The following is a 21,976-nucleotide window of genomic DNA, read 5'->3' on the forward strand; positions in this document are numbered from 1 at the left end:
TATATATATATATATATATATATATATATATATATATATATATTATTGGGGATTAAAATTGTACTAAAAGAGAAAATAATATACAGTACAGTATGCCGTGTGTATTGGCGGCCTCCCGTCGTCACCCACAATATAGTTAGTTTTGTGTTGTACTGTCACATCAAGTGCCGTGACACTCCTCTGATCCCAGGACGGGAACCTTGACAAACAGGTAAATCGAAGGTAAAATTACACTTTGTGGTCTACCTGTACTGGACCACCACCTTTATAGGGTTCACTGGATACTGCAGTAGCTCATGACAGCTGGTTCAAAGTGCGAGTACCTCCACCAGCGCCTCCCTCGGGTGAGTGCCCTGAGGAAAACCTCCTACAGGTGGAGCGGAGGTAAAAATTGCGACTTAATTACTTGAACAGGTTCAGCAACTCCAGGAAGCCCTTTGGATACCACAATATTTCATTTAAATTTGTGTGGCTTCTCTCTGGCAAATATTCCCTTGAACTTCTTGGTCTTCAGGCGAAACTCCCGGTAGCCGTATGCGTATATAAGTGGGTTGGCGAGGGAGTTAGCGACGACGGCGCAGAAAAGAAGTGTGTTGAGCACGTGCAGCAGACACACCCGCTTCTCCGTCCCCACGCGGTACACCAGTGTGCCCACCACGAAGGGCACGTACGTTGCCGAAAAGGACCCGATGATCAGGAACACCGTCTTTACCGCCCTACATTTCTTCAGGAATAGCATCTTGTCCCGGGTGTCTGTCACCACGCGGTTGAAGTACCTCGTCGGGAGCCATGACCTAGTAGTAGGTGGCGGCAAAGTTTCGCACTGATCAACAGCTTCGTCAGTTGGAGACCCGGGAGAGTCGTCGTCACTGTCGTAGATGATCTCCTGGTAGGGTCTGACCACTTGATAGGCATCTGCATCTTCTATGTCATTGTTCTTGTGAGTTACACGCACTGAAACATCTTGGGTCTTATTTATTATTGTCGAGTTGTTGCCTTCTCTACCCGGTAACACAATCTCCCCTGATACTCTAATCGTATTCATATTACCTGTCCCACTAACAGTGTCGCTATTTCCTTGGCTCTCAACACCACGTTCATCGACCATCACGGAGACATGGCTTCTGTCTTCCTCACCATCACCACATTTACTCTCTTCAACCTTCTCTCTGGCCTGGTCATCCGCCTCCGCACCGTCACTGTCCAAATTATCCTGACGAGAAGAGTGTTCAGACTCCACTGGGGCAGCATCGTCGTCACCCTGACACGTTGTTGACCCCCTGAGAGGCAGCGTCTGGAGACTGTCTTCTGCCACACCAGCCTCCTGGCTCAGCTGGTCTCGGATGAGCTTCTCAGTAATCTCACCATCTGGGGTCGGCGGTTTCTTCTCGTGGTCTTGGTCGTCCTGCAACTTATAACGTATAAGTTTGGCTGACGCATCCTTCTCAGTAATTCCTGGCAGTTTGGCTTTGTACTCCGCCATTTCCTTTTTCCTCGCCTTCCTCCTGTTCACCTTCGTCTGCGATACCGCCGAGGAGGAGCTGACGGTCGTGGACACGGTGACCTTGGAGGAGTTAGAGGATTTAGACGACTTGGACCTCTTGGACATGAAGGAGAGTCTAAAATTGGAGGACCTGGCTTTCTCATCTCCCGTATAGGAGCCTCCGTAACGAGCCTTGTGCATCTTGAGGGCCAGCACCAGCAGCATGGAGTACAGGGTCACCACCACGGCGAACGGCACCACCACCTGTGTAGATGATATACAGTACAAACTCGTTATACATTGTTAGGTTGGTGTACTCTACAGTATGTGAACGTGTATGTATGTATGAGTGTAGTGTCTGTGTGTGAGGAAGTATCTGTATGAGCTGTTAAATCTAAGCTGATGATGGTTAATTCACTTTATTTTCTGCTTTAATATCGGTACTGAGGGGCGGTCGACATGACAGCTGTTATTCTTAAGACCCCTCTCTCTCTCTCTCTCTCTCTCTCTCTCTCTCTCTGATGATATATCAATATAACTTTAGATAAGAGATACAAAGTTGCAATTGTTAGTGACAAAAATTCACACCTCATATACCTAGGGCCAAAGATTACTCTGATGTCGGAGATACTGTAAGAGAGAGAGAGAGACTTATGATAGCTCTCTTTAAGTGTGTGTCAAGGTTCACTCTTAATTTTCACACCAAGATAATCCCTGGTTGGGGGGGACTCACACGGGGTAACAGAGCCTTTCCCTAACCTAACCTTACCTAACCAACCCCTAACCTCACCTAACCCTACCATACCTTAGCCTAACCTAACCTAACCTAGCTTTTAACACACCTCCAGGAAATATGTAATGGTCAGGATGTCAGATGTGTCGCTAATCTCTGACAGCCGGAAATTACTAATCCATTTGTGTTGTTCTGATAAGTGACTGTGTGAAATGTCCTGTTTGACTCACACACACACACACACACACACAATGAGGGTAGAAACATATATCCTGTATCTGGCAAAACTGTAACTAAAGGGTTACCACTCAGACTTGGCTATACTGTTTTGTTTTGTTTATCTGTGGAAGCCAAAAAAAAAAATAAAATAATTATAAAGTGGCTTAATTTGATCTGATTTACTTCTTATCTTCGTGTAAATAAATTGTTATTGTTGTATTAGTAAGATTTAAACCTGCCTTTCCTCCCTGACTGACTTGACTGATTGAGGAACTTATATGGGAGACTCTCAGTAACCAGTACTATAGTCTTAGTGGGGACTTATTGACGTGATGGTGAGGATGGTGACTTAGGGAGGTGATGGTGACTTAAGGAGGTTATGATAATGAGCATAGTGACTTAATGACTTGATGGTGAGGATGGTGTCTTATGGAGATGATGGTGACTTATAGAGGTGATGGTGACTTATAGAGGTGATGGTGACTTATAGAGGTGATGGTGACTTATAGAGGTGATGGTGACTTATAGAGGTGATGGTGACTTATAGAGGTGATGGTGACGTGACTTATAGAGGTGATGGTGACTTACAGAAGTGATGAAGAAGATGATGGTGAAGTCGGTGGAGACAATCTGAGCAAACACACAGCGGTGACACGCCTCCTCCCACGTCCCGTGCATTCCCATGGCCGGCAGCGTCCCTGGAATGGGAATCAAGTTAACTAGAATGATAACAAGGTCATTTGGAATGGGAACCAAAACAAACTTGAACGGGAATAAACAAAATGGAACTGGAATCAAGAAAAACTAGTGTGGGAATCGTGAGCAAGTGGAATGGAACTAACAGGGCTAACTGGAATGGGAACCAGGACCATCTTGAATGGGAATCCGGGCCAACTGGAATGGGAATCAGGGCCAACTGGAATGGGAATCAGGACCAATAAGACTACAAATCTCATCCACCAAGGACCATGATTCATCTCATTACAGTAGAGTCTCAATACAATTTTACCACCATATTGGATTTTTCTTTAATAAGGCTGGTGTAGTGACGTGTAGTAACCCACCAATGAGGAGAGAGAAGACCCAGGAGATGCCGAGAGCGAGGTACACCCTGGTGGAGGTGACGAGGAAGCTGTACCTTAACCCGTGGCAGATGTACAGGTACTTGTCCACGGCGATGAGCGTGATGGTGAAGATGGTCTCCTGACACGCCGTCACTGACACCGCTAGGGAGGAGGATCATTCGTCAGGATATAGTCAGTAGGAATCATTCATCAGGATATAGTCAGTAGGAATCATTCGTCAGGACATAGTCAGTAGGAATCATTCGTCAGGATATAGTCAGTAGGAATCATTCATCAGGATATAGTCAGTAGGAATCATTCGTCAGGATATATTCGTGGACATATATAAATCACCGTCAGGATATATTTACGGACACACACACTTGTAATTTAAAATGCAACAATATATTATTTGAAAACTAAAGGATTTTTACTACAAAACAATAGTAACCAATTGGAAAAGGTTTGCGTAATAATATTGACCAATGAGAAAAGGTTACGTGAAAATATTGACCAGTGACGAAAATACTGACCAACGAGGGAAGGGGTCATAAAAATGCTAACCAATGAGGAAATAAGACATAAAAAATACTAACCAATGAGGCAATGAGACAAAAATACTGACCAATGAGGCAATGAGACAAAAATACTGACCAATCTGGACCATGCAGGTGCTCTGCTGCCATAGGTCGCTCATGTCTGTCACGTGGAGGAGGAAGGCGATGATCACGTAGAGGCCGATGGCGAGGTCACTCAGGGCCAGATTACCTGTAACAGTGGGTGATGGTGTTACTCTCTCTCTCTCTCTCTCTCTCTCTCCAGTGCCGGATTTAGACCTGTGGAGGCCCATGGGCAGCCTCTTTGTGGAGGCCCCCCTCATTATAACTACCCAAGAGGGTGGGGTGGCGAGTGAAGCGAGCCTAAACATCTGGGAGTCCCGTGGGGCGCTGTAAGGCCCCGGGAAAATTTTGAAATTTGAACACTTCTTTGGAGAATTTTGAAGCCATATGCAGTTATATTGAGGAAATTAGAACATTGAGAAAATTTTAATTAACTGTATATTTATTGATAGTGTACAAATTCCCAACACACACACACACACAAAAGTGAGACATGACTGGAGTCATTCATGTGGTTTCAAGTCGACCAGCCCTGATATAGCTACTACCGCACATGTAAAAAATTTTCAAGAGACTTTACAGAAAAGAATATATTATTAGTTATTACAGAGAGATGATTCTTTGCATTATTAATGAGATAAACCTCTACTCAAATAATGGTTCTGTCCAAGAATGCATAGCTTTACGTGATGGAATAGATAAACATGAATTTTAAAGAATGAAAATAAAAGTAATCCAAATGAATAAACAAATAAATAAAATATTGTAATATGTGGAGGCCCCCAGATTGTGGAGGCACCTGGGCAGCTGCCCACTTTGTCCACTCCTGAGTCCGGCGAGACAATAGGAAGATGGAAAACGGAGTTGATGTTTATAGGGAAATTTGAAGGTTATAAACACGTATAATTGCTATTGATCATGGGTATAATACTCTAGTGCACATCTTGCCCTTAACTTGAGTCTTAAGTTGATAAGTTTAATTGTATACTTTAGTAGAATAGTACACAGAAAACGGCATTGAATATTATAGCAGGGGAGACTTACCTATAAAGTAGAACGCTGGTTTATTGTCGTGTCCTGACCGCAGAATCTTGATGGTGCGAATGAGGACGCCCAGGTTTACGAAGAAAGTGACGAAGCCCAACACCAGCATGGCTATCATGAGCGGCAGTGACATACGCCCATCGCAGATGTCTGTTGAGAGGAGGCGGCTGATCAAATTAAATGTCCTATGTATTGTACAACGTGAGGGAAAGATTATTGACTATCCGAATGATTTACATTATAGACGGATAATTATGGAACTTGGAAAGGGACATTAATGGTGGTTTTGATGGCAAATAAGCCATTGGTAGATTGACTGAAAAATGCTGAAGGTTGTTATCACATGTTTACGTAGAGAGAGAGAGAGAGAGAGAGAGAGAGAGAGAGAGAGAGAGATACAAATTCTAGACCACAGTGTGCATGATTCAGTTGTTGGAGACGTGTGCAGAAGGTATAAAGTGAAGAAGGTTTTTTTTATGATTATTAATGATTTCAGGTAAGGTTGCGGCGACCGAGTGTATACAGTACACCACCCGCCTCCTGTGTTGATGATCAGTGGGTCGCGACCAGAGCATCACTAGTCTATACCCAACTTTGAATGGAGAACTTTACGGTTGAGGAAGTGAAGCCGCTCTAGTGCAGTGGCGTACATGCTGCCTCCTTGTCGGCACTGTTGGATCTGCAGTGCCCAAAGCGGACCTACTGTACAGCCTTATGGGACCCATTTAATTGATTTTAGAGGTAAGTAAGGATTTGTAAAGATATGTTTGTTAGCACAGAATTGGGAAATGCCGAGTTGGTGTTGCACTTTTTTGTTTAGTTAAGATAATGGATAAATTCACTCCTTAAAATACACTCTCTGACGTGTTATTTGTAAATATAGGGCCGGTATTGGCAATCTTTGTGTGTTTATATGTAAATCTCACCCAAGAAGTGTTGTAGTATAAATATATGTTAAATTACTTATTTATACATCTTATTTAATGTTTTATATTGCACTGACATATAAAAGACTGGTATATTTATCTACTTATCAACATATCGAGAAAAATAGATTCAAAGGCAAAAACACAAAACACAAAAACAGTCTGAATATTGGAATGTGTACTCGTATTTTGTGTCGGTCTCCGGGTACTTAACAACGACGTGTAAACAGTATTGTTAATAAGGGTTTATAGGCAGGGAGGAAGGAGTCAGGGAGGGACATGTGTGTTATAGAAATTCTCAGACGGCATTGATCAGTTTGGTTTGGTTAGGTTAGATTAGGTTATGGAAAATTCAATATTCAGTGATTAAGTTACAGTTGGTTGAAGTGAATGATGGATTGAGTTAGCTCAGGTCATGAATTAGCCAAATGTTTAATGATTTTGTCTGGTTAGGATAGGTTAGGTTAGGAAAGAAAAAGTAGGTTGGGTTATATAAAATTTGGTTAGGTTAGGTTAGGTATGGTTAAGTTAGATCAATTTTGTTAAGGTTAGATTTGGTTAGGTTAGAGAAAATTAGGTTAGGTTAAGTTATAAAAAATAGGTGAGGTCAGGGTAGAGAAATTTAATTCAAATTGGATCAAGTTTTATAAGTTTAGTTCACCTTAAATTAGATAAGCGTAAGATAGCACTAATGAAGATTAGATAAGAGGTTACCAGATGCAGGTTTATTACATGATCAGTGAATTCCTATACTGTACCGCACATTCTGACCAGGTTAGTAAATAAAGTACTATATAATAATCAGTGTTATGAATCAATGTGAACACTAAGAGTGAAATCCTTTATCATGTTATATGTAAGTTAAGGACATGGACAAGTATATGTAGATATTTCTTCCTTGATCTGTTACTTTTTACATATCTTTATTATTTTCCTACTTTTACTTTCTTTAAGATTTTTATATCCCTCGAGCTATCCTATACAAAAGCGATAGATAGATAGATAGATAGAATTGAATTTATAAATGTTCAGTGATTATAAACGACTCCAGAAATTCCATCCAATTAAAAAAAAATCCCATATTGCTTTGTGCTTTTTTGAAACGTTTCTCTAAAATTTAAACACAGGTTCACAACACAACACAGGTATGGTAGGGTGGGAGGAGAATGTTGGAGAGGCAGTACAAAATAAACGAACCCAGGCCCGTCTTACCTTTCGTGTTGGTTGCTGCGGAAAGGGAACATCATGTTATTATTTACAGTGTGTTTAATTGAGTGAAAAGAGAGAAGAGAAGAAAAGAAAGCAAAAATAGTCACCTTATCTTGTATATAAGTGTGTGATGTATTATGGTATCAAAAATTACAGTGGTATATAGTATTGGTTCTTATTTTATTAGTCTTTATCTTATTTTTATTATTAATTATTTATTAGTAGTGTTATTATTATTGGTATTATAAGTATTAGTATTATATTAATTTTGTTGTTATCGGAAATGAAGGTCAGATTCCATTAAAACACCACGAAATACACTTGAAAAAATATTCTTAGTAGTTTCATTAACTTTTTATCTTTTTGCTGTTGTTGTTATTATTATTATTATTATTATTATTATTATTATTATTATTATTATTATTACGCCCCCCAGGCCCCGACGTGGGTCAGTGACCTGTGCCCGGGTGCGCTAATCTCCGTAAAAAAAATCTATTAACACTAACCACTATTAACACTAACCACTATTAACACTAACCTCTAAACTCAATGCTAATATTTATAAACCACTCATACACTGACACAAGTAACTGAATACTAATCTGACCTGTTATTATTAGACTTTGGTAACACACAGGTAAATTAGTCAGTTAATGATAAATTCTGGTAACTCACAGGTAAATGTTATAGTGTTTGTGTTATAAGTAAACGCCTTACATAGAGTATTGAAGGACTGATTGGACGTATTCTCACTTGTCCAGTTTTTTAAGTAGTACTGTACTGGGGAATGATGAAATTGATACCAATGTATACAGGTATTTTTACACGACCCGTCTCTCTCTCTCTCCCCATTACAACACATACACTCCTCTACTCATCTACCTATTACAATACACTGATATCCTCATTACAATAGATTTATACCTCCCTCCTCCATTTCCCTCCCCCCCACACACACAGACGCGTATTATAGTAAACATTCCCGTAATTACACATTAAAAAAACGTTCCAAATTGTTTTTTTTAATTGATTATAATCCTAAATTAACCTTGAAAATAACGGGTCTTACCATTTATGTGGTATTTTATGGTGGAGTTGACTCCCCTGCAGTAACTCAAGACAAGTGGGTGGTTTACTACAGTCACCCCGACATCGCCGTAGTTCAGGGAGTCGTTTTCTGTGATTTCTTCGGACGTCATACTGAGTTTTCTCTGTTGGTATTTTTGGTGAGACTGTAGCTGTAGACTTGTAAATCCGCTGAAATTACTCTACAGGAAAATACGGAATTTCTAGTAGTTGAGGGTCTTGTTTATATTTTCCTGTTTACATATTTTGTTATTTTTTATTTTTTTCCGATTTAATTTTTTGCAATTTCCTGAAGCCGAAATATACTGTAGAGTAACATTTATTTTTATCTCTCTTCTTGGTCACTCGAGTTAAGAGTTGTTTGTCTGTATAAAAATGGGCAGAGAATTGTGTTAACCAGGGGCGGATCCAGGAATCTCAAAAGGGGGGGGGGTTGTCCAAGAATTGTGAGGGGGTAGCATGGCGAGCACAGGAAACCGGGGGTTTCGATCCCCAAGACCCCCCTCGATCCTCCTCCTCCCTGTTAACAGTCAGTGTTGTAAGATAACCAGTCACATCAGTCATTAACACGATATATTGGTTAAAATTGTACCCATTTGTGGCTTCCTTAAGAACCATTGTAATTCGTAGTAAGCGATTGGTCATACACTCATTCTTATCCACACATTGATTAGTCAAATACTCATACTGATGTACACACACACATACACACACACACACACACACACACACATTCACACACACACATTCACACACACACACACACATTCACACACACACACACATTCATTATAACCAGGGCGATCCAACGAATGAACCAACGAACATGTGAGAATCTCGTAAACTGATCTACGGTTCTCATAAACGTTCAGTATGAGGGATTACCTGCCCCCCCCCCTCCACGATCAACTTAATTCACCTGATGAATAAACACCCTATTTTTTTCCTGCAGGGGGTTAGGTTAACTTAGGTTTGATCTGATTCGGTTAGGTTAGATTAGGATATGTCTGATTAGGTTAGGTTTGATTAGGTTATGTCTGATTAGGTTAGGTTAGATTAGGTTATGTCTGATTAGGTTAGGTTTGATTAGGTTATGTCTGATTAGGTTAGGTTAGGTTAGGTTAGGTTATGTCTGATTAGATTAGGTTTGATTAGGTTATGTCTGATTAGGTTAGGTTAGATTAGGTTATGTCTGATTAGGTTAGGTTAGATTAGGATATGTCTGATTAGGTTAGGTTAGATTAGGATATGTCTGATTAGGTTAGGTTAGATTAGGTTATGTCTGATTAGGTTAGGTTAGATTAGGATATGTCTGATTTGGTTATATTAAATTAGGTTATGTCTGATTAGGTTGGGTTAGATTAGGATATGTCGATTAGGTTAGGTTAGATTAGGTTATGTCTGATTAGGTTGGGTTTGATTAGGTTATGTCTGATTAGGTTAGATTAGGATATGTCTGATTGGGTTAGGTTAGATTAGGTTATGTCTGATTAGGTTAGGTTAGATTAGTTATGTCTGATTAGGTTATATTAAATTGGTTAGGTTAGATTGGATATGTCTGATTGGGTTATATTAAATTAGGTTTATGTCTGATTAGGTTAGGTTAGATTAGGTTATGTCTGATTAGGTTGGTTTGATTAGGTTATGTCTGATTAGGTTTAGGTTGGATTAGGATATGTCTGATTGGTTGGGTTAGATGGGTTATGTCTGATTAGGTTAGGTTAGATTAGGTTATGTCTGATTAGGTTAGGTTAGATGGGTTATGTCTGATTAGGTTGGGTTAGGTGGATATGTCTGATTAGGTTATATTAAATTAGGTATCTGATTGGTTGGGGTTAGATTGGGTTATGTCTGGTTAGGTTAGGTTTGATTAGGTTATGTCTGATTAGGTTAGATTAGGATATGTCTGATTAGGTTATATTAAATTGGGTTATGTCTGATTAGGTTATTAGAATTAGGTTATGTCTGATTAGGTTAGGTTAGATTAGGTTATGTCTGATTAGGTTAGGTTTGATTGGGTTATGTCTGATTAGGTTAGGTTAGATTAGGATATGTTTGATTTGGTTGGGTTTGATTAGGATAGGTCTGATTTTGGTTACATTAAATTAGGTTATGTCTGATTAGATTAGATTAGTTTGGTTATATTATGTAATGTGAGGTTAGGTCAGTGTTAGGGTTGTTTAACATCAGGTGAAATAACGGGGTGGGAGGAGGGGTAATCTTCACGTGATCTCAACCATGTTCAGCCTTATCTCTGCACTGACTTGGATCTCTCTTATCAGTGACCCGTAAAGATACTCACGAGGGAGGTAGGAGGTGTTTATGTGTGCGAGATGCTGCGTTATCTCTATTATCTCTCGCCTATCATCACTATCCATTGGCTAGCATCACTATCTATCGACTTGCATCACTATCTATCGACTAGCATCACTATCTATCGACTAGCATCACTATCTATCGACTAGCATCACTATCTATCGACTAGCATCACTATCCATTGACTAGCATCACTATTGACTAGCATCACCCTGGCCCCTCAATTAACTCACTAGGACACGGCTTCACGATTGCTAGAGCTTATCGCTATGGTATTTCCTGCGTCGTGTTGAACTCGGAACTCGCCTCCCTTCCCTCCTTCCCCCTCCCTTCCTCCCCTCCTCCCCCTTCCCCTCCTTCCCCCCCCTCCCTACCTCCCTTCCCTCCTTCCCCCCCTCCCTACCTCCTTCCCTCCTTCCCCCTCCCTACCTCCCCTTCCCTCCTTCCCCCCTCCCTACCTCCCCTTCCCTCCCTTCCCCCCTCCCTACCTCCCTTCCCTCCTTCCCCCCCTCCCTCCCCTCCCTTCCCCTCCTTCCCCCCTCCCTACCCCTCCCTCCCTTCCCCCTCCATCCCCCTCCCCTACCTCCCTTCCTCCTCCCCCCCTCCCTCCCCTCCCTCTTCCCCCTCCTTCCCCCCCTCCCCACCTCCCCTTCCCCTCCTTCCCCCCCTCCCCTACCTCCCCCTTCCCCTCCATCCCCCCCTCCCCTACCCCTCCCTTCCCCTCCTTCCCCCCCCCTCCCCTACCCCTCCCCTTCCCCTCCTTCCCCCCCCCTCCCCTACCTCCCTTCCCCTCCTTCCCCCCTCTACCTCCCCTTCCCCTCTCCCCCCCCCTCCCCTACCTCCCCTTCCCCTCCTTCCCCCCCCTCCCTATCCCTTCCCTCCTTCCCCCCCTCCCTACCTCCCTTCCCCTCCTTCCTCCCCACCTCCCTTCCCTCCTTCCCCTACCTCCCCCTCATCCCCTCCCCTTCCTTCCTCCATCCCCCCTCCCTCCTTCCTCTTCCCCTCCCTACCTCCTTCCCCTCCTTCCCCCACCCCTACCTCCTTCCCTCATCCCCCCTCCCCTCTCCTTCCCCTCCCCTTCCCCTCCCTACCTCCCCTTCCCCTCCTTCCCCCCTCCCTCCTTCCCCCCTCCCTACCCTCCCCTTCCCTCCTTCCCCCCCCCCTCCCCTCCCTTCCCTCCTTCCCCCCCTCCCTACCTCCCTTCCCCTCTTCCCCCTCCCCTACCTCCCCTTCCCTCCTTCCCCCTCCCTACCTCCTTCCTCCTTCCCCTCCCTTCCCCTCCATCCCCCCTCCCCTACCTCCCCTTCCTCCATCCCCCCCTCCCTACCTCCCCTTCCCCTCCTTCCCCCCCTCCCTACCTCCCCCTTCCCCTCATCCCTCCCCTACCTCCCTTCCCCTCCATCCCCCCCCTCCCTACCTCCTTCCCCTCCCTTCCCCCTTCCCTCCCTTCCCCTCCTTCCCCTCCCCTCCCCCTTCCCCTACCTCCCCTTCCCCTCCATCCCCCCCCTCCCTACCTCCCCCTTCCCCCCTCCTCCTCCCCTACCTCCCCTTCCCCTCCTTCCCTCCCCTCCCCTTCCCCTCTTCCCCCTCCCTACCTCCTTCCCTCCTTCCCCCTCCCCTACCTCCCTTCCCATCCCCCTCCCTACCTCCCCTTCCCTCCATCCCCCCCTCCCCTACCTCCTTCCCTCCTCCTTCCCCCTCCCTACCTCCCTTCCCCTCCTTCCCCCCTCCCCTCCCTTCCCTCATCCCCCCCCTCCCCTCCTTCTCATCCCCCCCTCCCTTCCCCCCTCCCTACCTCCCCTTCCCCCCCCCTCCCTCCCCTCCAGCCCTCCCTTGTTAGGTATTTTTATTGTTTATGGTATGAGACTTGAGGCAGATAAAGGCAGTTTATATAATGTGTATATTTGCTATTTTTAATTACATACTTTTCTGTATTTTGGGGAATGTAACGCTGCTATGCTGCTCTGTACCTATCACTGCTATACTCTACATTGCTATACACTTTATGTCCATACAGCTACACCTCAATGATTGATAACATTATTAACGATGCTGTCATTTATAACGTGAATAATCCACACCTTGGCCTTGATATTTCACTTGACAGCCTTGATAATTATCAGATGTGTCGAGGTGAATTTAATATAATCACCCTTGACAGCCTTGATATTTCACCTCGACAGCCTTGATATCCATCCTTGGCGACAACCTCGATATTTCACCTTGACGCCTTGATAATCCCCTTTGAGCCGCCTTGATAATCACCGCTTGACAGCCTTGATAATCCCACCCGGCAGCCGATAATCCACCGCCGACGGTCTTGATAATCCACCGCCAGCAGCCTTGATAATCCATCCCCTGACAGCCTTGATAATCCATGACAACCTCGATATTTCACCCTTGACCGCCTTGATAATCACCCTTGACAGCCTTGATAATCACACCCGACAGTCTTGATAATCCACCCTTGGCAGCCTTGATAATCCACCGCTGACAGCCTTGATAATCACCTTGACAGTCTTGATAATCCACCCTTGACAGCCTGATAATGACAGCCTTGATAATCCACCCGACAGTCTTGATAATCCACCCTGTTGATAATCACCGCCGGTACCATCACCGCCGATAATCACCCTTGGCCTTGACCATCCACGCCGTCTTGATAATCCACCCTTGACGGGCTTGATAATCACCCTTGACAGCCTTGATAATCTCGCCGTGATCTTGATAATCCACCCTTACAGCCTTGATAATACCATGACGGCGCTGTAATCCACCGTGACAGTCTTGATAATCCACCCTTGACAGTCTTGATAATCCACCTTGACGTCTTGATAATCCACCCTGACAGCCTTGATAATCCATCCCCGACAGCCTGATAATCCACCCCTACAGCCTTGATAATCCCATTGACAGCCTTGATAATCACCCTTGGCAGCGATATTCACCCTTGACAGTTGATAATCCATCCCTGACAGCCTTGATAATCCACGCCAGCCTTGATAATCACCATTGACAGCCTTGATAATCCACCCTTGGCAGCCTTGATATTCCACCTGACAGCTGATAATCCACCCTTGACAGCCTTGATAATCCCCGACAGACATACTTCTACAACATCAACAATAACAACCACGATAATCCACCCTATCCCTCGTAACACCTTGGGGCAGAGGATTATATTGCCTTAGATTACAATGATCTTGGCCTCAGGAGTTGACAGTAGACCATAAAGCAATAAATTCTCGCAACGTCACAGTAATTCATGTAATACCGTAACTAAATAGAGTACCTCCACAGAGTTTAATATTTGAGATCACGTGAAGATTAGACACCCTAGATGCTATCCTAACCTAACCTAACTTAACCTAACTTAATCCTCCAGGTAGCGTTTGGGTGTTGTTATCATGAGGTGAAATAAGTTGGAGAGGGTGATTCTTCATGTGATCTAACCCTTCCCGCGAGTAAAGATGTGAGAACGGATCTTAGCACCAGTTAGGAGACAACATTACACTGAGACTCCACCTTAACTAGATACGTTCACTTAGCACCAGTTAGGAGACAACATTATACTGAGACTCTACCTTGATTAGATACGTTCACTTAGCACCAGTTAAGAGACAAAATTACACTGAGACTCTACCTTAACTAGATACGTTCACTTAGCACCAGTAAGAACAACATTATACAGAGACTCTACCTTGATTGAATGCGTTCACTTAGCACCAGTAAGAACAACATTATACTGAGACTCTACCTTGACTAGATACGTTCACTTAGTACCAGTTAAGAGACAAAATTACACTGAGACTCTACCTTAACTAGATACGTTCACTTAGTACCAGTTAAGAGACAAAATTACACTGAAACTCTACCTTAACTAGATATGTTTACGTGACACTAGTTAGGGAACAAAGTGACACGGTAACTATATAATTATTTATATCCACCATGTACCAGTTAAGAGATACAACGATGTTACAGAATCTTTTGGATCCGGAAACTGACGATAGATTTGCCAGATTTACCCCAGGGAGGCTAGTTTATTGGGCACCCCGTCATGTCCTGCACCGCAGGATCACCCCCGACTTAATGTTTATGGTCGTGGCCGTCACTGTATCACCCCGGAAGGCTCTGCAATGTCTTGGTGGATGTTACTCTTGTTATCTGCCGTATTTACACTCTCTTGGTCCACCGTAAGATGTTCTGTTGACGTCGAGTGCAGAATATATCCTCACTATTAACACCGGGTTACAGATTTCTATTTCCACCTGTGTATGTTATTGTGTTCTGTATACTCTTAATTTGTGTATACTGTTAACTGCGAGCACGCACTACATTTGTTTGACATTGTACAGTCAGACCATAAATTACTTTTACCACTTCGGTGTCGAACAATATGACAAACTGGAGAAAATTCCGTACAAAGCTCCTGTCTGTCTGTGCTCTCATTGTAATGGGATATGTGGAGCTACCAGTGACGCTATTCCTGTTACTGTCATAATGCAATTTCCTTTTCTGTGTAATCCTGTGTTTCGAAATATTACGTCAAAATCACGCTTATCAACACTCGAGACGACAGGAGGTGTAGTGTTCATTCTGAAATCCATTGACCAAGAGGTAAAGTAATTTATGGTCTGATGTACGATAACACCCTTTAGCGAGACGTTCCTCCACCGTCTTACTGTCTATTAGTGTCTCACCGTCGACGTTATATTTCTCTCCTCTGTTACACAACCTCAGTGATAACTCAGATAATTCAGTCTACTCGTCACCACACCACAACACCGCGGGGTCCCAGGGCCGACACATCCGAACTGAAGTTAATCTGTGACTGCGCGAGTTTCCGTGGGTGTGTAATCAGCGGGTCCCACGACTCGCCGGTATCTGATAGTGACTATCATTATGCCTCCCAGGAATCCTCGCGCTACCGACGACCGAGTTATGGAACAAAATATACACTTTACTTTACTTAAACCTGACCTAACCTAACCCAGACCATCCCAGTCGAGCACCAACTGTCGCACCCAAACTTAAACCCACCTCACCTTTACTGACCTAACCTAACCTAGCCTAAACTCCCTCCTTTAGTTCCTCCGTGTACGACTTTGGTCAATCTTGACAATCAAATTTATAGTACAAACACAGTACATCTATTTATGAGAGTTGTTGTGAGGTGAGGGGTTGTGAGGTATGCCCACAACTTAACAACGCTTGGAGCTAATTTCTCTCAAGGGTGTTTCCTGAAGGTGTACTCCCTGCCTATCTTGGGTGAGGTCGGCCAAGAGTCGAGTCATCGTGTTTTATCTTTCGTGTAAGACTCTGTCCTTCAGGTGGAAATGTAGATAACGTTATCTTACACACACACATTTAATATATATATATATATATATATATATATATATATATATATATATATATATATATATATATAAATTTTTATAGTTACATACATACAATACTGTAATATACATATTACATTCTAATCATACTATTACTATGCCAAGTGTTATGTAATTTGCTATGTTATAATATCTTTCATATATTTCCCCATTTGGCAACTTTCGCAAGTAAAAATCTTCTGAAAAGTGTCGATTGTCACCAGTTTTTGGAAACATAATTTTCACGAGACACCTTAACAGGTCCCTTTTCTACCAAAATATCAATTGTCGTAGTGTGCAGTAAATGTGGTCATTTGGCTGGATCACATACTGAGATCTTCTGCAGCATGGCCGTTAGCGTAGGAAGAGCTGTCCATTTTAAAAGCCTTAGTATTTTGTTGAGTACTCTCCTCTTCCTCAGCTTGAATATGACCCACACTATCACCATCACAGCCGCTCAGGTCCTTTACACTAGTTTCTGTTGTTTTTTGAAAACACACATTTTTCTAGGAACCTTTCATTGACATTCGATTTTCTTCTTCCTTTCTGCACCCGAGATGTATTTCACGTATCTCTCTCCATCTCTGCTGGCTGGTATAATAAAACACGAGGGCTGTGTACGATAGTAAAATAATGTATATCAACAATTTCACAAAACACTAATCACGGACAACTGGAGATTCAGAGTTTGGACAACACTGACAGGTGACCGCTGTCAACGTCCTCGCTCCTCTTCTATAGAGAGCACAGTAAAGAATGACATTGTTCTCAGTCTGGGTGGTAAGATAGGGTGGCTTAATCTACTTTGACCTCATGTCAGCAGATGCATTGCCTAACTGTGCTGGTCACTAATCCTTCAGGTGGTCTCCTGAACTGGTAAGGCGGGGTCAGCTTAATGATGTCACTAATTCTGGTGTTGGGTGAGGTAAGGGCCTGACTAGCGCGGGGCCCGGGGCGGTCACACCGGTTGCCATACCCGAGAGACGGCCTGCATGTGAGATACTCAAATAAATCTCCTCTGACGTGCAACAATAAACAGAGGTCATATATCACAAACACGTTATCACTGACACCTTGTAAACACTCTTGATACGCCTGTGAACGTTTACGACCTGTCACTCTCTCTCTCTCAGCGTTGGGAAGAATTGTTTTTAATAAAAATAAAAATAATCGATTTTTTTATTAAATCAGATTTTTAATATAAATGATTTTTATTTTGTTCTATTTTTTACCCAATTATTCAAATTTCATTCTTTTATACAATAATTCAGGCCTTTTTCTGTGTGTATATTTAAAGCCATTATCTTATACGTGTATTATATATGAAATTTACCTTAGTTCTTTTTACTGTGGATATAAATTGGCTGAAATATTTTTATGAGTTGTTATTATTCACTTGATTGAAAAACTTATAATTTATTGAATTATTTTTATTATAATGAAATTTAATCAATTTTCTTTTAACTATGCGAACTGTTACTGAAAATAATTTACCTAAAATAAAAGCAACATGATCTTTTTGAAAATAATAAACATCATTGTTGAAAAAATGTACTGAGATCCTACATATAACATGATTATGAAATACTGCACATTGAATCAAATTAGTTATACTGTTTCTGTATGAACATAATATATTGATAAGAAAATAATACTTATGATTTCCAGAATTAGGAATAAATGCTTCTATATTTATATAAAAAATAAATATTACATTTTGTTCATACAGTATAGGTAAATTTACCAAGCTGATATACCTCACTGAATGATAAGGCTCTGGGCCCTGGTCCAGTACACGTCATGTCTCAAGAGGAACAAATCCTGAACTGCTCCTGTGTTGTATGTTATTAGAGATTTTCAGATTAAAATTACTTCATTAAAATCGTTTGATTTTAATAAAGCCAACCCTGCGAGTCACTTTCATTTGTTTTGGTAAATTATGTTGATAGCTGTTGGCGCCAAAATATCATGTGCCTGTAAACACGTGGACCTTTCGCGGGAAAAAAAGTTGCTAACATGTAAACAAAGGCAAGAGACGGCGAGACTAATTTACGGTGTTATAAACAAGATGTCCCGGAGTGTATACAGCTGGGGGGGCTGAGTTAAACTTACCGGATTATTAATGATTTTATTTATTTTTTATTTAGAATGAGTATTTATCGGTCGTGAATTTATATGTGTTTTAGATGTAGTAACCTACTAATTAAAAATACTGTAGTGAATCTCATGAAGACTAGAATCCACCCAGCTTATTTTACCTGATGATTAAACACCTTAACGCTAATTAGGAGGCTTAGGTTAGATTAGGTTAGGTTAGATTAGATTAGATGTAGGATGGTTATGTTCAGGTGAAATAAGCTGGGGTGTCTAATATTCAGGTAATACTTTTCTCAAATTATTCCTCTCCGTCAATTATTTCATATTCTCTCCTGTTATATATCATTGTTTATCTTTATCCCATTTTGTCTCTTCCATTATCTCTATATTTGTCTTCCACATACGTCCATTTTCCTCGATGCCAGTGACTGGAGGGGGACCCACATACTACCCAGGTGGCGACGTCTCCTATTACTGTGTGTGTGTGTGTGTAGAGAGAGAGAGATAAACAGGCACCAGCGCACTAGGAAATATATAATGGTAATACAGATCAGTGGCGTAGCTAGTGTGTGTGTGGCCCGGCGCGGCCCTTGAGTTTGCACCCCCTCACCGTGCCCCACTACAAATACATATTGCACAGTGACTCTACTATATATATATATATATATATATATATATATATATATATATATATATATATATATATATATATATATATTAAATAGTTTATGTATCATTATAATATTACTGTACTTTCACATACTCAAATATAGTATGCTTTAAATACACACCAACATACTTAAACTTTATAAGTAACAGTTAAACAAAAACAAAACGACATATAGGATAGGAAAAGAAAAAGTAAAAATTTAGACCATCTTTATTTCTGAAATGAAAACTACAACTTTCTACAAAGTAACTTTTCTTGTTTTTGTTGGCAAATTCTTCAGTGACATTGTCAAAACTATTTCATGTCAATTGTCGCTCTATAGACAGTATGGCAAGATTTCTCAACCGCATGCTAATAGTAGATCTTAAGTAATTCTTGATCAGTTTTAGTTTCGAAAACTCCTCTCAGGTAACAACACTAACAGCAATTGTGAGAAAATCCTCAGCATTATTACTTATATTTGGAACCGAGTTCCCAAGGTTATACTTTAATAAACTGCAAAAGTTCAAGCCTTCTTTCCACGTCTGTATTCTGTCTTTATAGTTATAGCAGCAACAGCAACAAAATGCTGAAGTCTTTTTTCTCTCAACGAGGAACCTCTTTATCAATGTCGTCGTGATCGTGATCTATTTGACACTCATATTTATCATCCAAAAGATTCAATGGGGTAAGGAAGGCATATTTCTCAGCAAGTTCATGAAGCTGTTGAAATCTCAAAGTTATTTCTGGATCACTCTGTCCAGCGAAGAAAACATTTCTCTCCTCAATTCAATGTCGTATGGCAATTCAGCATCTCGTGATCCTTCACCAAACATTTGTTTCTTCTTGGGTCGACGCTGACGCTCCATGACTATCCCCAGATCATTGCAAATTCTTTGGCATAGTTAACTCCATTACTCACTAGCTTGTCCCTGTTTTCAACTAGAAATGTTTTATATCACATTGTTGTATGTTCAAGCCCTTGGTTGGAGGTAAGTCTGTGTGTCGTTAATTTCTAGAAGGACGGGTCCCCACAGGCCAAGAAAGCTGCAGATATGGGTGAAGAGCAGCTAAAAGTGCCGCCTGGGGCGGACTGCCCCACCCTGCCCCCCCCCCCTGCCCCTGCCCTCAGCTACGCTAGTGTTACAGATGATATAGTCGGGAATACCAGTCATTACTGCTGTGTTTGTCCTCCTCCTCCTCTTGTGGTGTTTACTCTGTGACGTCACTACTGCTATGACGTCAGCCACACACTCCCCATCTACTGTTTTTATCGTCTGCTTCGTGCTTATTACATTCTCTCAGTGACGTCAGCTCCTACCATAAACCTTCAGGTCGATCACGCTGTGTCAGGGTTGATCAGCTGTGAGGTTGATCAGCTGTGTGGTTGATCAGCTGTGTGGGTTGACGCTGTGAGGGTTGATCAGCTGTGGAGGGTTGATCAGCTGTGTGAGGTTGACTGCCAGGTGAGGTTGATCAGCTGTGTGAGGGTTGATCAGCTGTGTGAGGGTGATCAGCTGTGTGAGGTTGATCAGCTGTGTGAGGTTGATCAGCTGTGTGAGGGTTGATCAGCTGTGTGAGGGTGATCAGCTGTGTGAGGTTGATCAGCTTGAGGGCTGGATCAAAGCTGTGTGAGGGTTGATCAGCTGTGTGAGGTTGATCAGCTGTGTGGAGGGTCGATCAGCTGTGTGAGGGTTGATCAGCTGTGTGAGGGTAGACTAGCTGTGTGAGGGTTGATCAGCTGTGTGAGGGTTGATCAGCTGTGGAGGGTCGATCAGCTGTGTGAGGCTGATCAGCTGTGTGAGGGTTGATCAGCTGTGTGAGGGTTGATCAGCTGTGAGGGTTGATCAGCTGTGTGAGGGTTGATCAGCTGTGTGAGGTTGATCAGCTGTGTGAGGTTGATCAGCTGAGGGGCGTGAGGTTGATCAGCTGTGGAGGGTTGATCAGCTGTGAGGCTGATGAGCTGTGGGGGGTTGATCAGCTGTGAGGGTTGATCAGCTGTGTGAGGGCTGATCAGCTGTGAGGGTTGATCAGCTGTGTGAGGGTGATGAGCGTGAGGTTGATCAGCTGTGAGGGGTTGGATCAGCTGTGTGAGGGTTGATCAGCTGTGTGAGGTTGATGAGCTGTGGAGGGTTGATCAGCTGTGTGAGGTTGATCAGCTGTGGAGGGTTGATCAGCTGTGAGGCTGATCAGCGTGGAGGGTCGACTGGGTGAGGCGATCAGCTGTGTGAGGTTGATCAGCTGTGTGAGGGCTGACTGTGTGAGGTTGATCAGCTGAGGGTTGATCAGCTGTGTGAGGGTTGATCAGCTGTGTGAGGGTTGATCAGCTGTGTGAGGGTTGATCATCTGTGAGGGTTGATGGCTGTGTGAGGGTTGATCAGCTGTGTGAGGGTTGATCAGCTGTGTGAGGTTGATGAGCTGTGAGGGTTGATCAGCTGTGTGAGGGCTGATCAGCTGTGTGAGGCTGATCAGCTGTGTGAGGGTTGATGAGCTGTGAGGGGTTGATCAGCTGTATGGGAGGGTTGATCAGCTGTATGAGGGTTGATCAGCTGTGTGAGGGTTGATCAGCTGTGTGAGGGTTGATCAGCTGTGTGAGGGTTGGATCAGCTGTGTGAGGGTTGATCAGCTGTGTGAGGGTTGACAGCTGTGTGAGGGCTGATCAGGCTGTGTGAGGGTTGATCAGCTGTGTGAGGCTGATCAGCTGTGTGAGGGTTGATCAGCTGTGGAGGTTGATCAACTGTGAGGGTTGATCAGCTGTGTGAGGGTTGATCAGCTGTGAGGGTTGATGAGCTGTGTGAGGTTGATCAGCTGTGTGAGGGTTGATCATCGGGTGAGGCTGATCAGCTGGTGAGGGTTGATCAGCTGTGTGAGGGTTGATCAGCTGTGTGAGGTGAAGTTGAGAGGGTTGATCAGCTGTGTGAGGGTTGATCAGTTGTGTGAGGGTTGATCAGCTGTGTGAGGGTTGATCAGCTGTGTGAGGGTTGATCAGCTGTGGAGGGTTGGATCAGCTGTGTGAGGGTTGATCATCTGTGTGAGGGTTGATCAGCTGTGTGAGGTTGATCATCTGTGTGAGGGCTGATCAGTTGTGTGTGAGGGTTGATCAGCTGTGTGAGGGTTGATCAGCTGTGTGAGGTTGATCAGCTGTGTGA

General features: G+C 43.0%; 1 protein-coding gene across 4 annotated transcripts in view; it reads right to left on the reverse strand.

Moving 5' to 3' along the window:
• Window positions 1-51: 51 nt before the first annotated feature.
• LOC121860424 (probable muscarinic acetylcholine receptor gar-1) overlaps window positions 52-21,976 on the reverse strand; it is a 34,010-nt gene continuing 12,085 nt past the window's right edge. The window contains exons 1-8 of one of the 4 annotated variants that reach the window (XM_042357577.1): window positions 15,489-15,555; window positions 8,368-8,749; window positions 7,302-7,316; window positions 5,164-5,313; window positions 4,154-4,267; window positions 3,500-3,661; window positions 3,024-3,133; window positions 52-1,747 (exon numbers count right to left, since the gene is read on the reverse strand). In XM_042357577.1, coding sequence (XP_042213511.1) covers window positions 455-1,747; window positions 3,024-3,133; window positions 3,500-3,661; window positions 4,154-4,267; window positions 5,164-5,313; window positions 7,302-7,316; window positions 8,368-8,497 — 1,974 coding nt within the window. In that variant the 5' untranslated portion in view covers window positions 8,498-8,749; window positions 15,489-15,555 and the 3' untranslated portion in view covers window positions 52-454. The other 3 variants (XM_042357578.1, XM_042357579.1, XM_042357580.1) reach the window with 3 other exon arrangements.

Source organism: Homarus americanus, unplaced genomic scaffold, assembly GCF_018991925.1.
Source record: "Homarus americanus isolate GMGI-L3 unplaced genomic scaffold, GMGI_Hamer_2.0 scaffold28051, whole genome shotgun sequence".
In the NCBI taxonomy this organism is placed as follows: Eukaryota; Metazoa; Arthropoda; class Malacostraca; order Decapoda; family Nephropidae; genus Homarus; species Homarus americanus.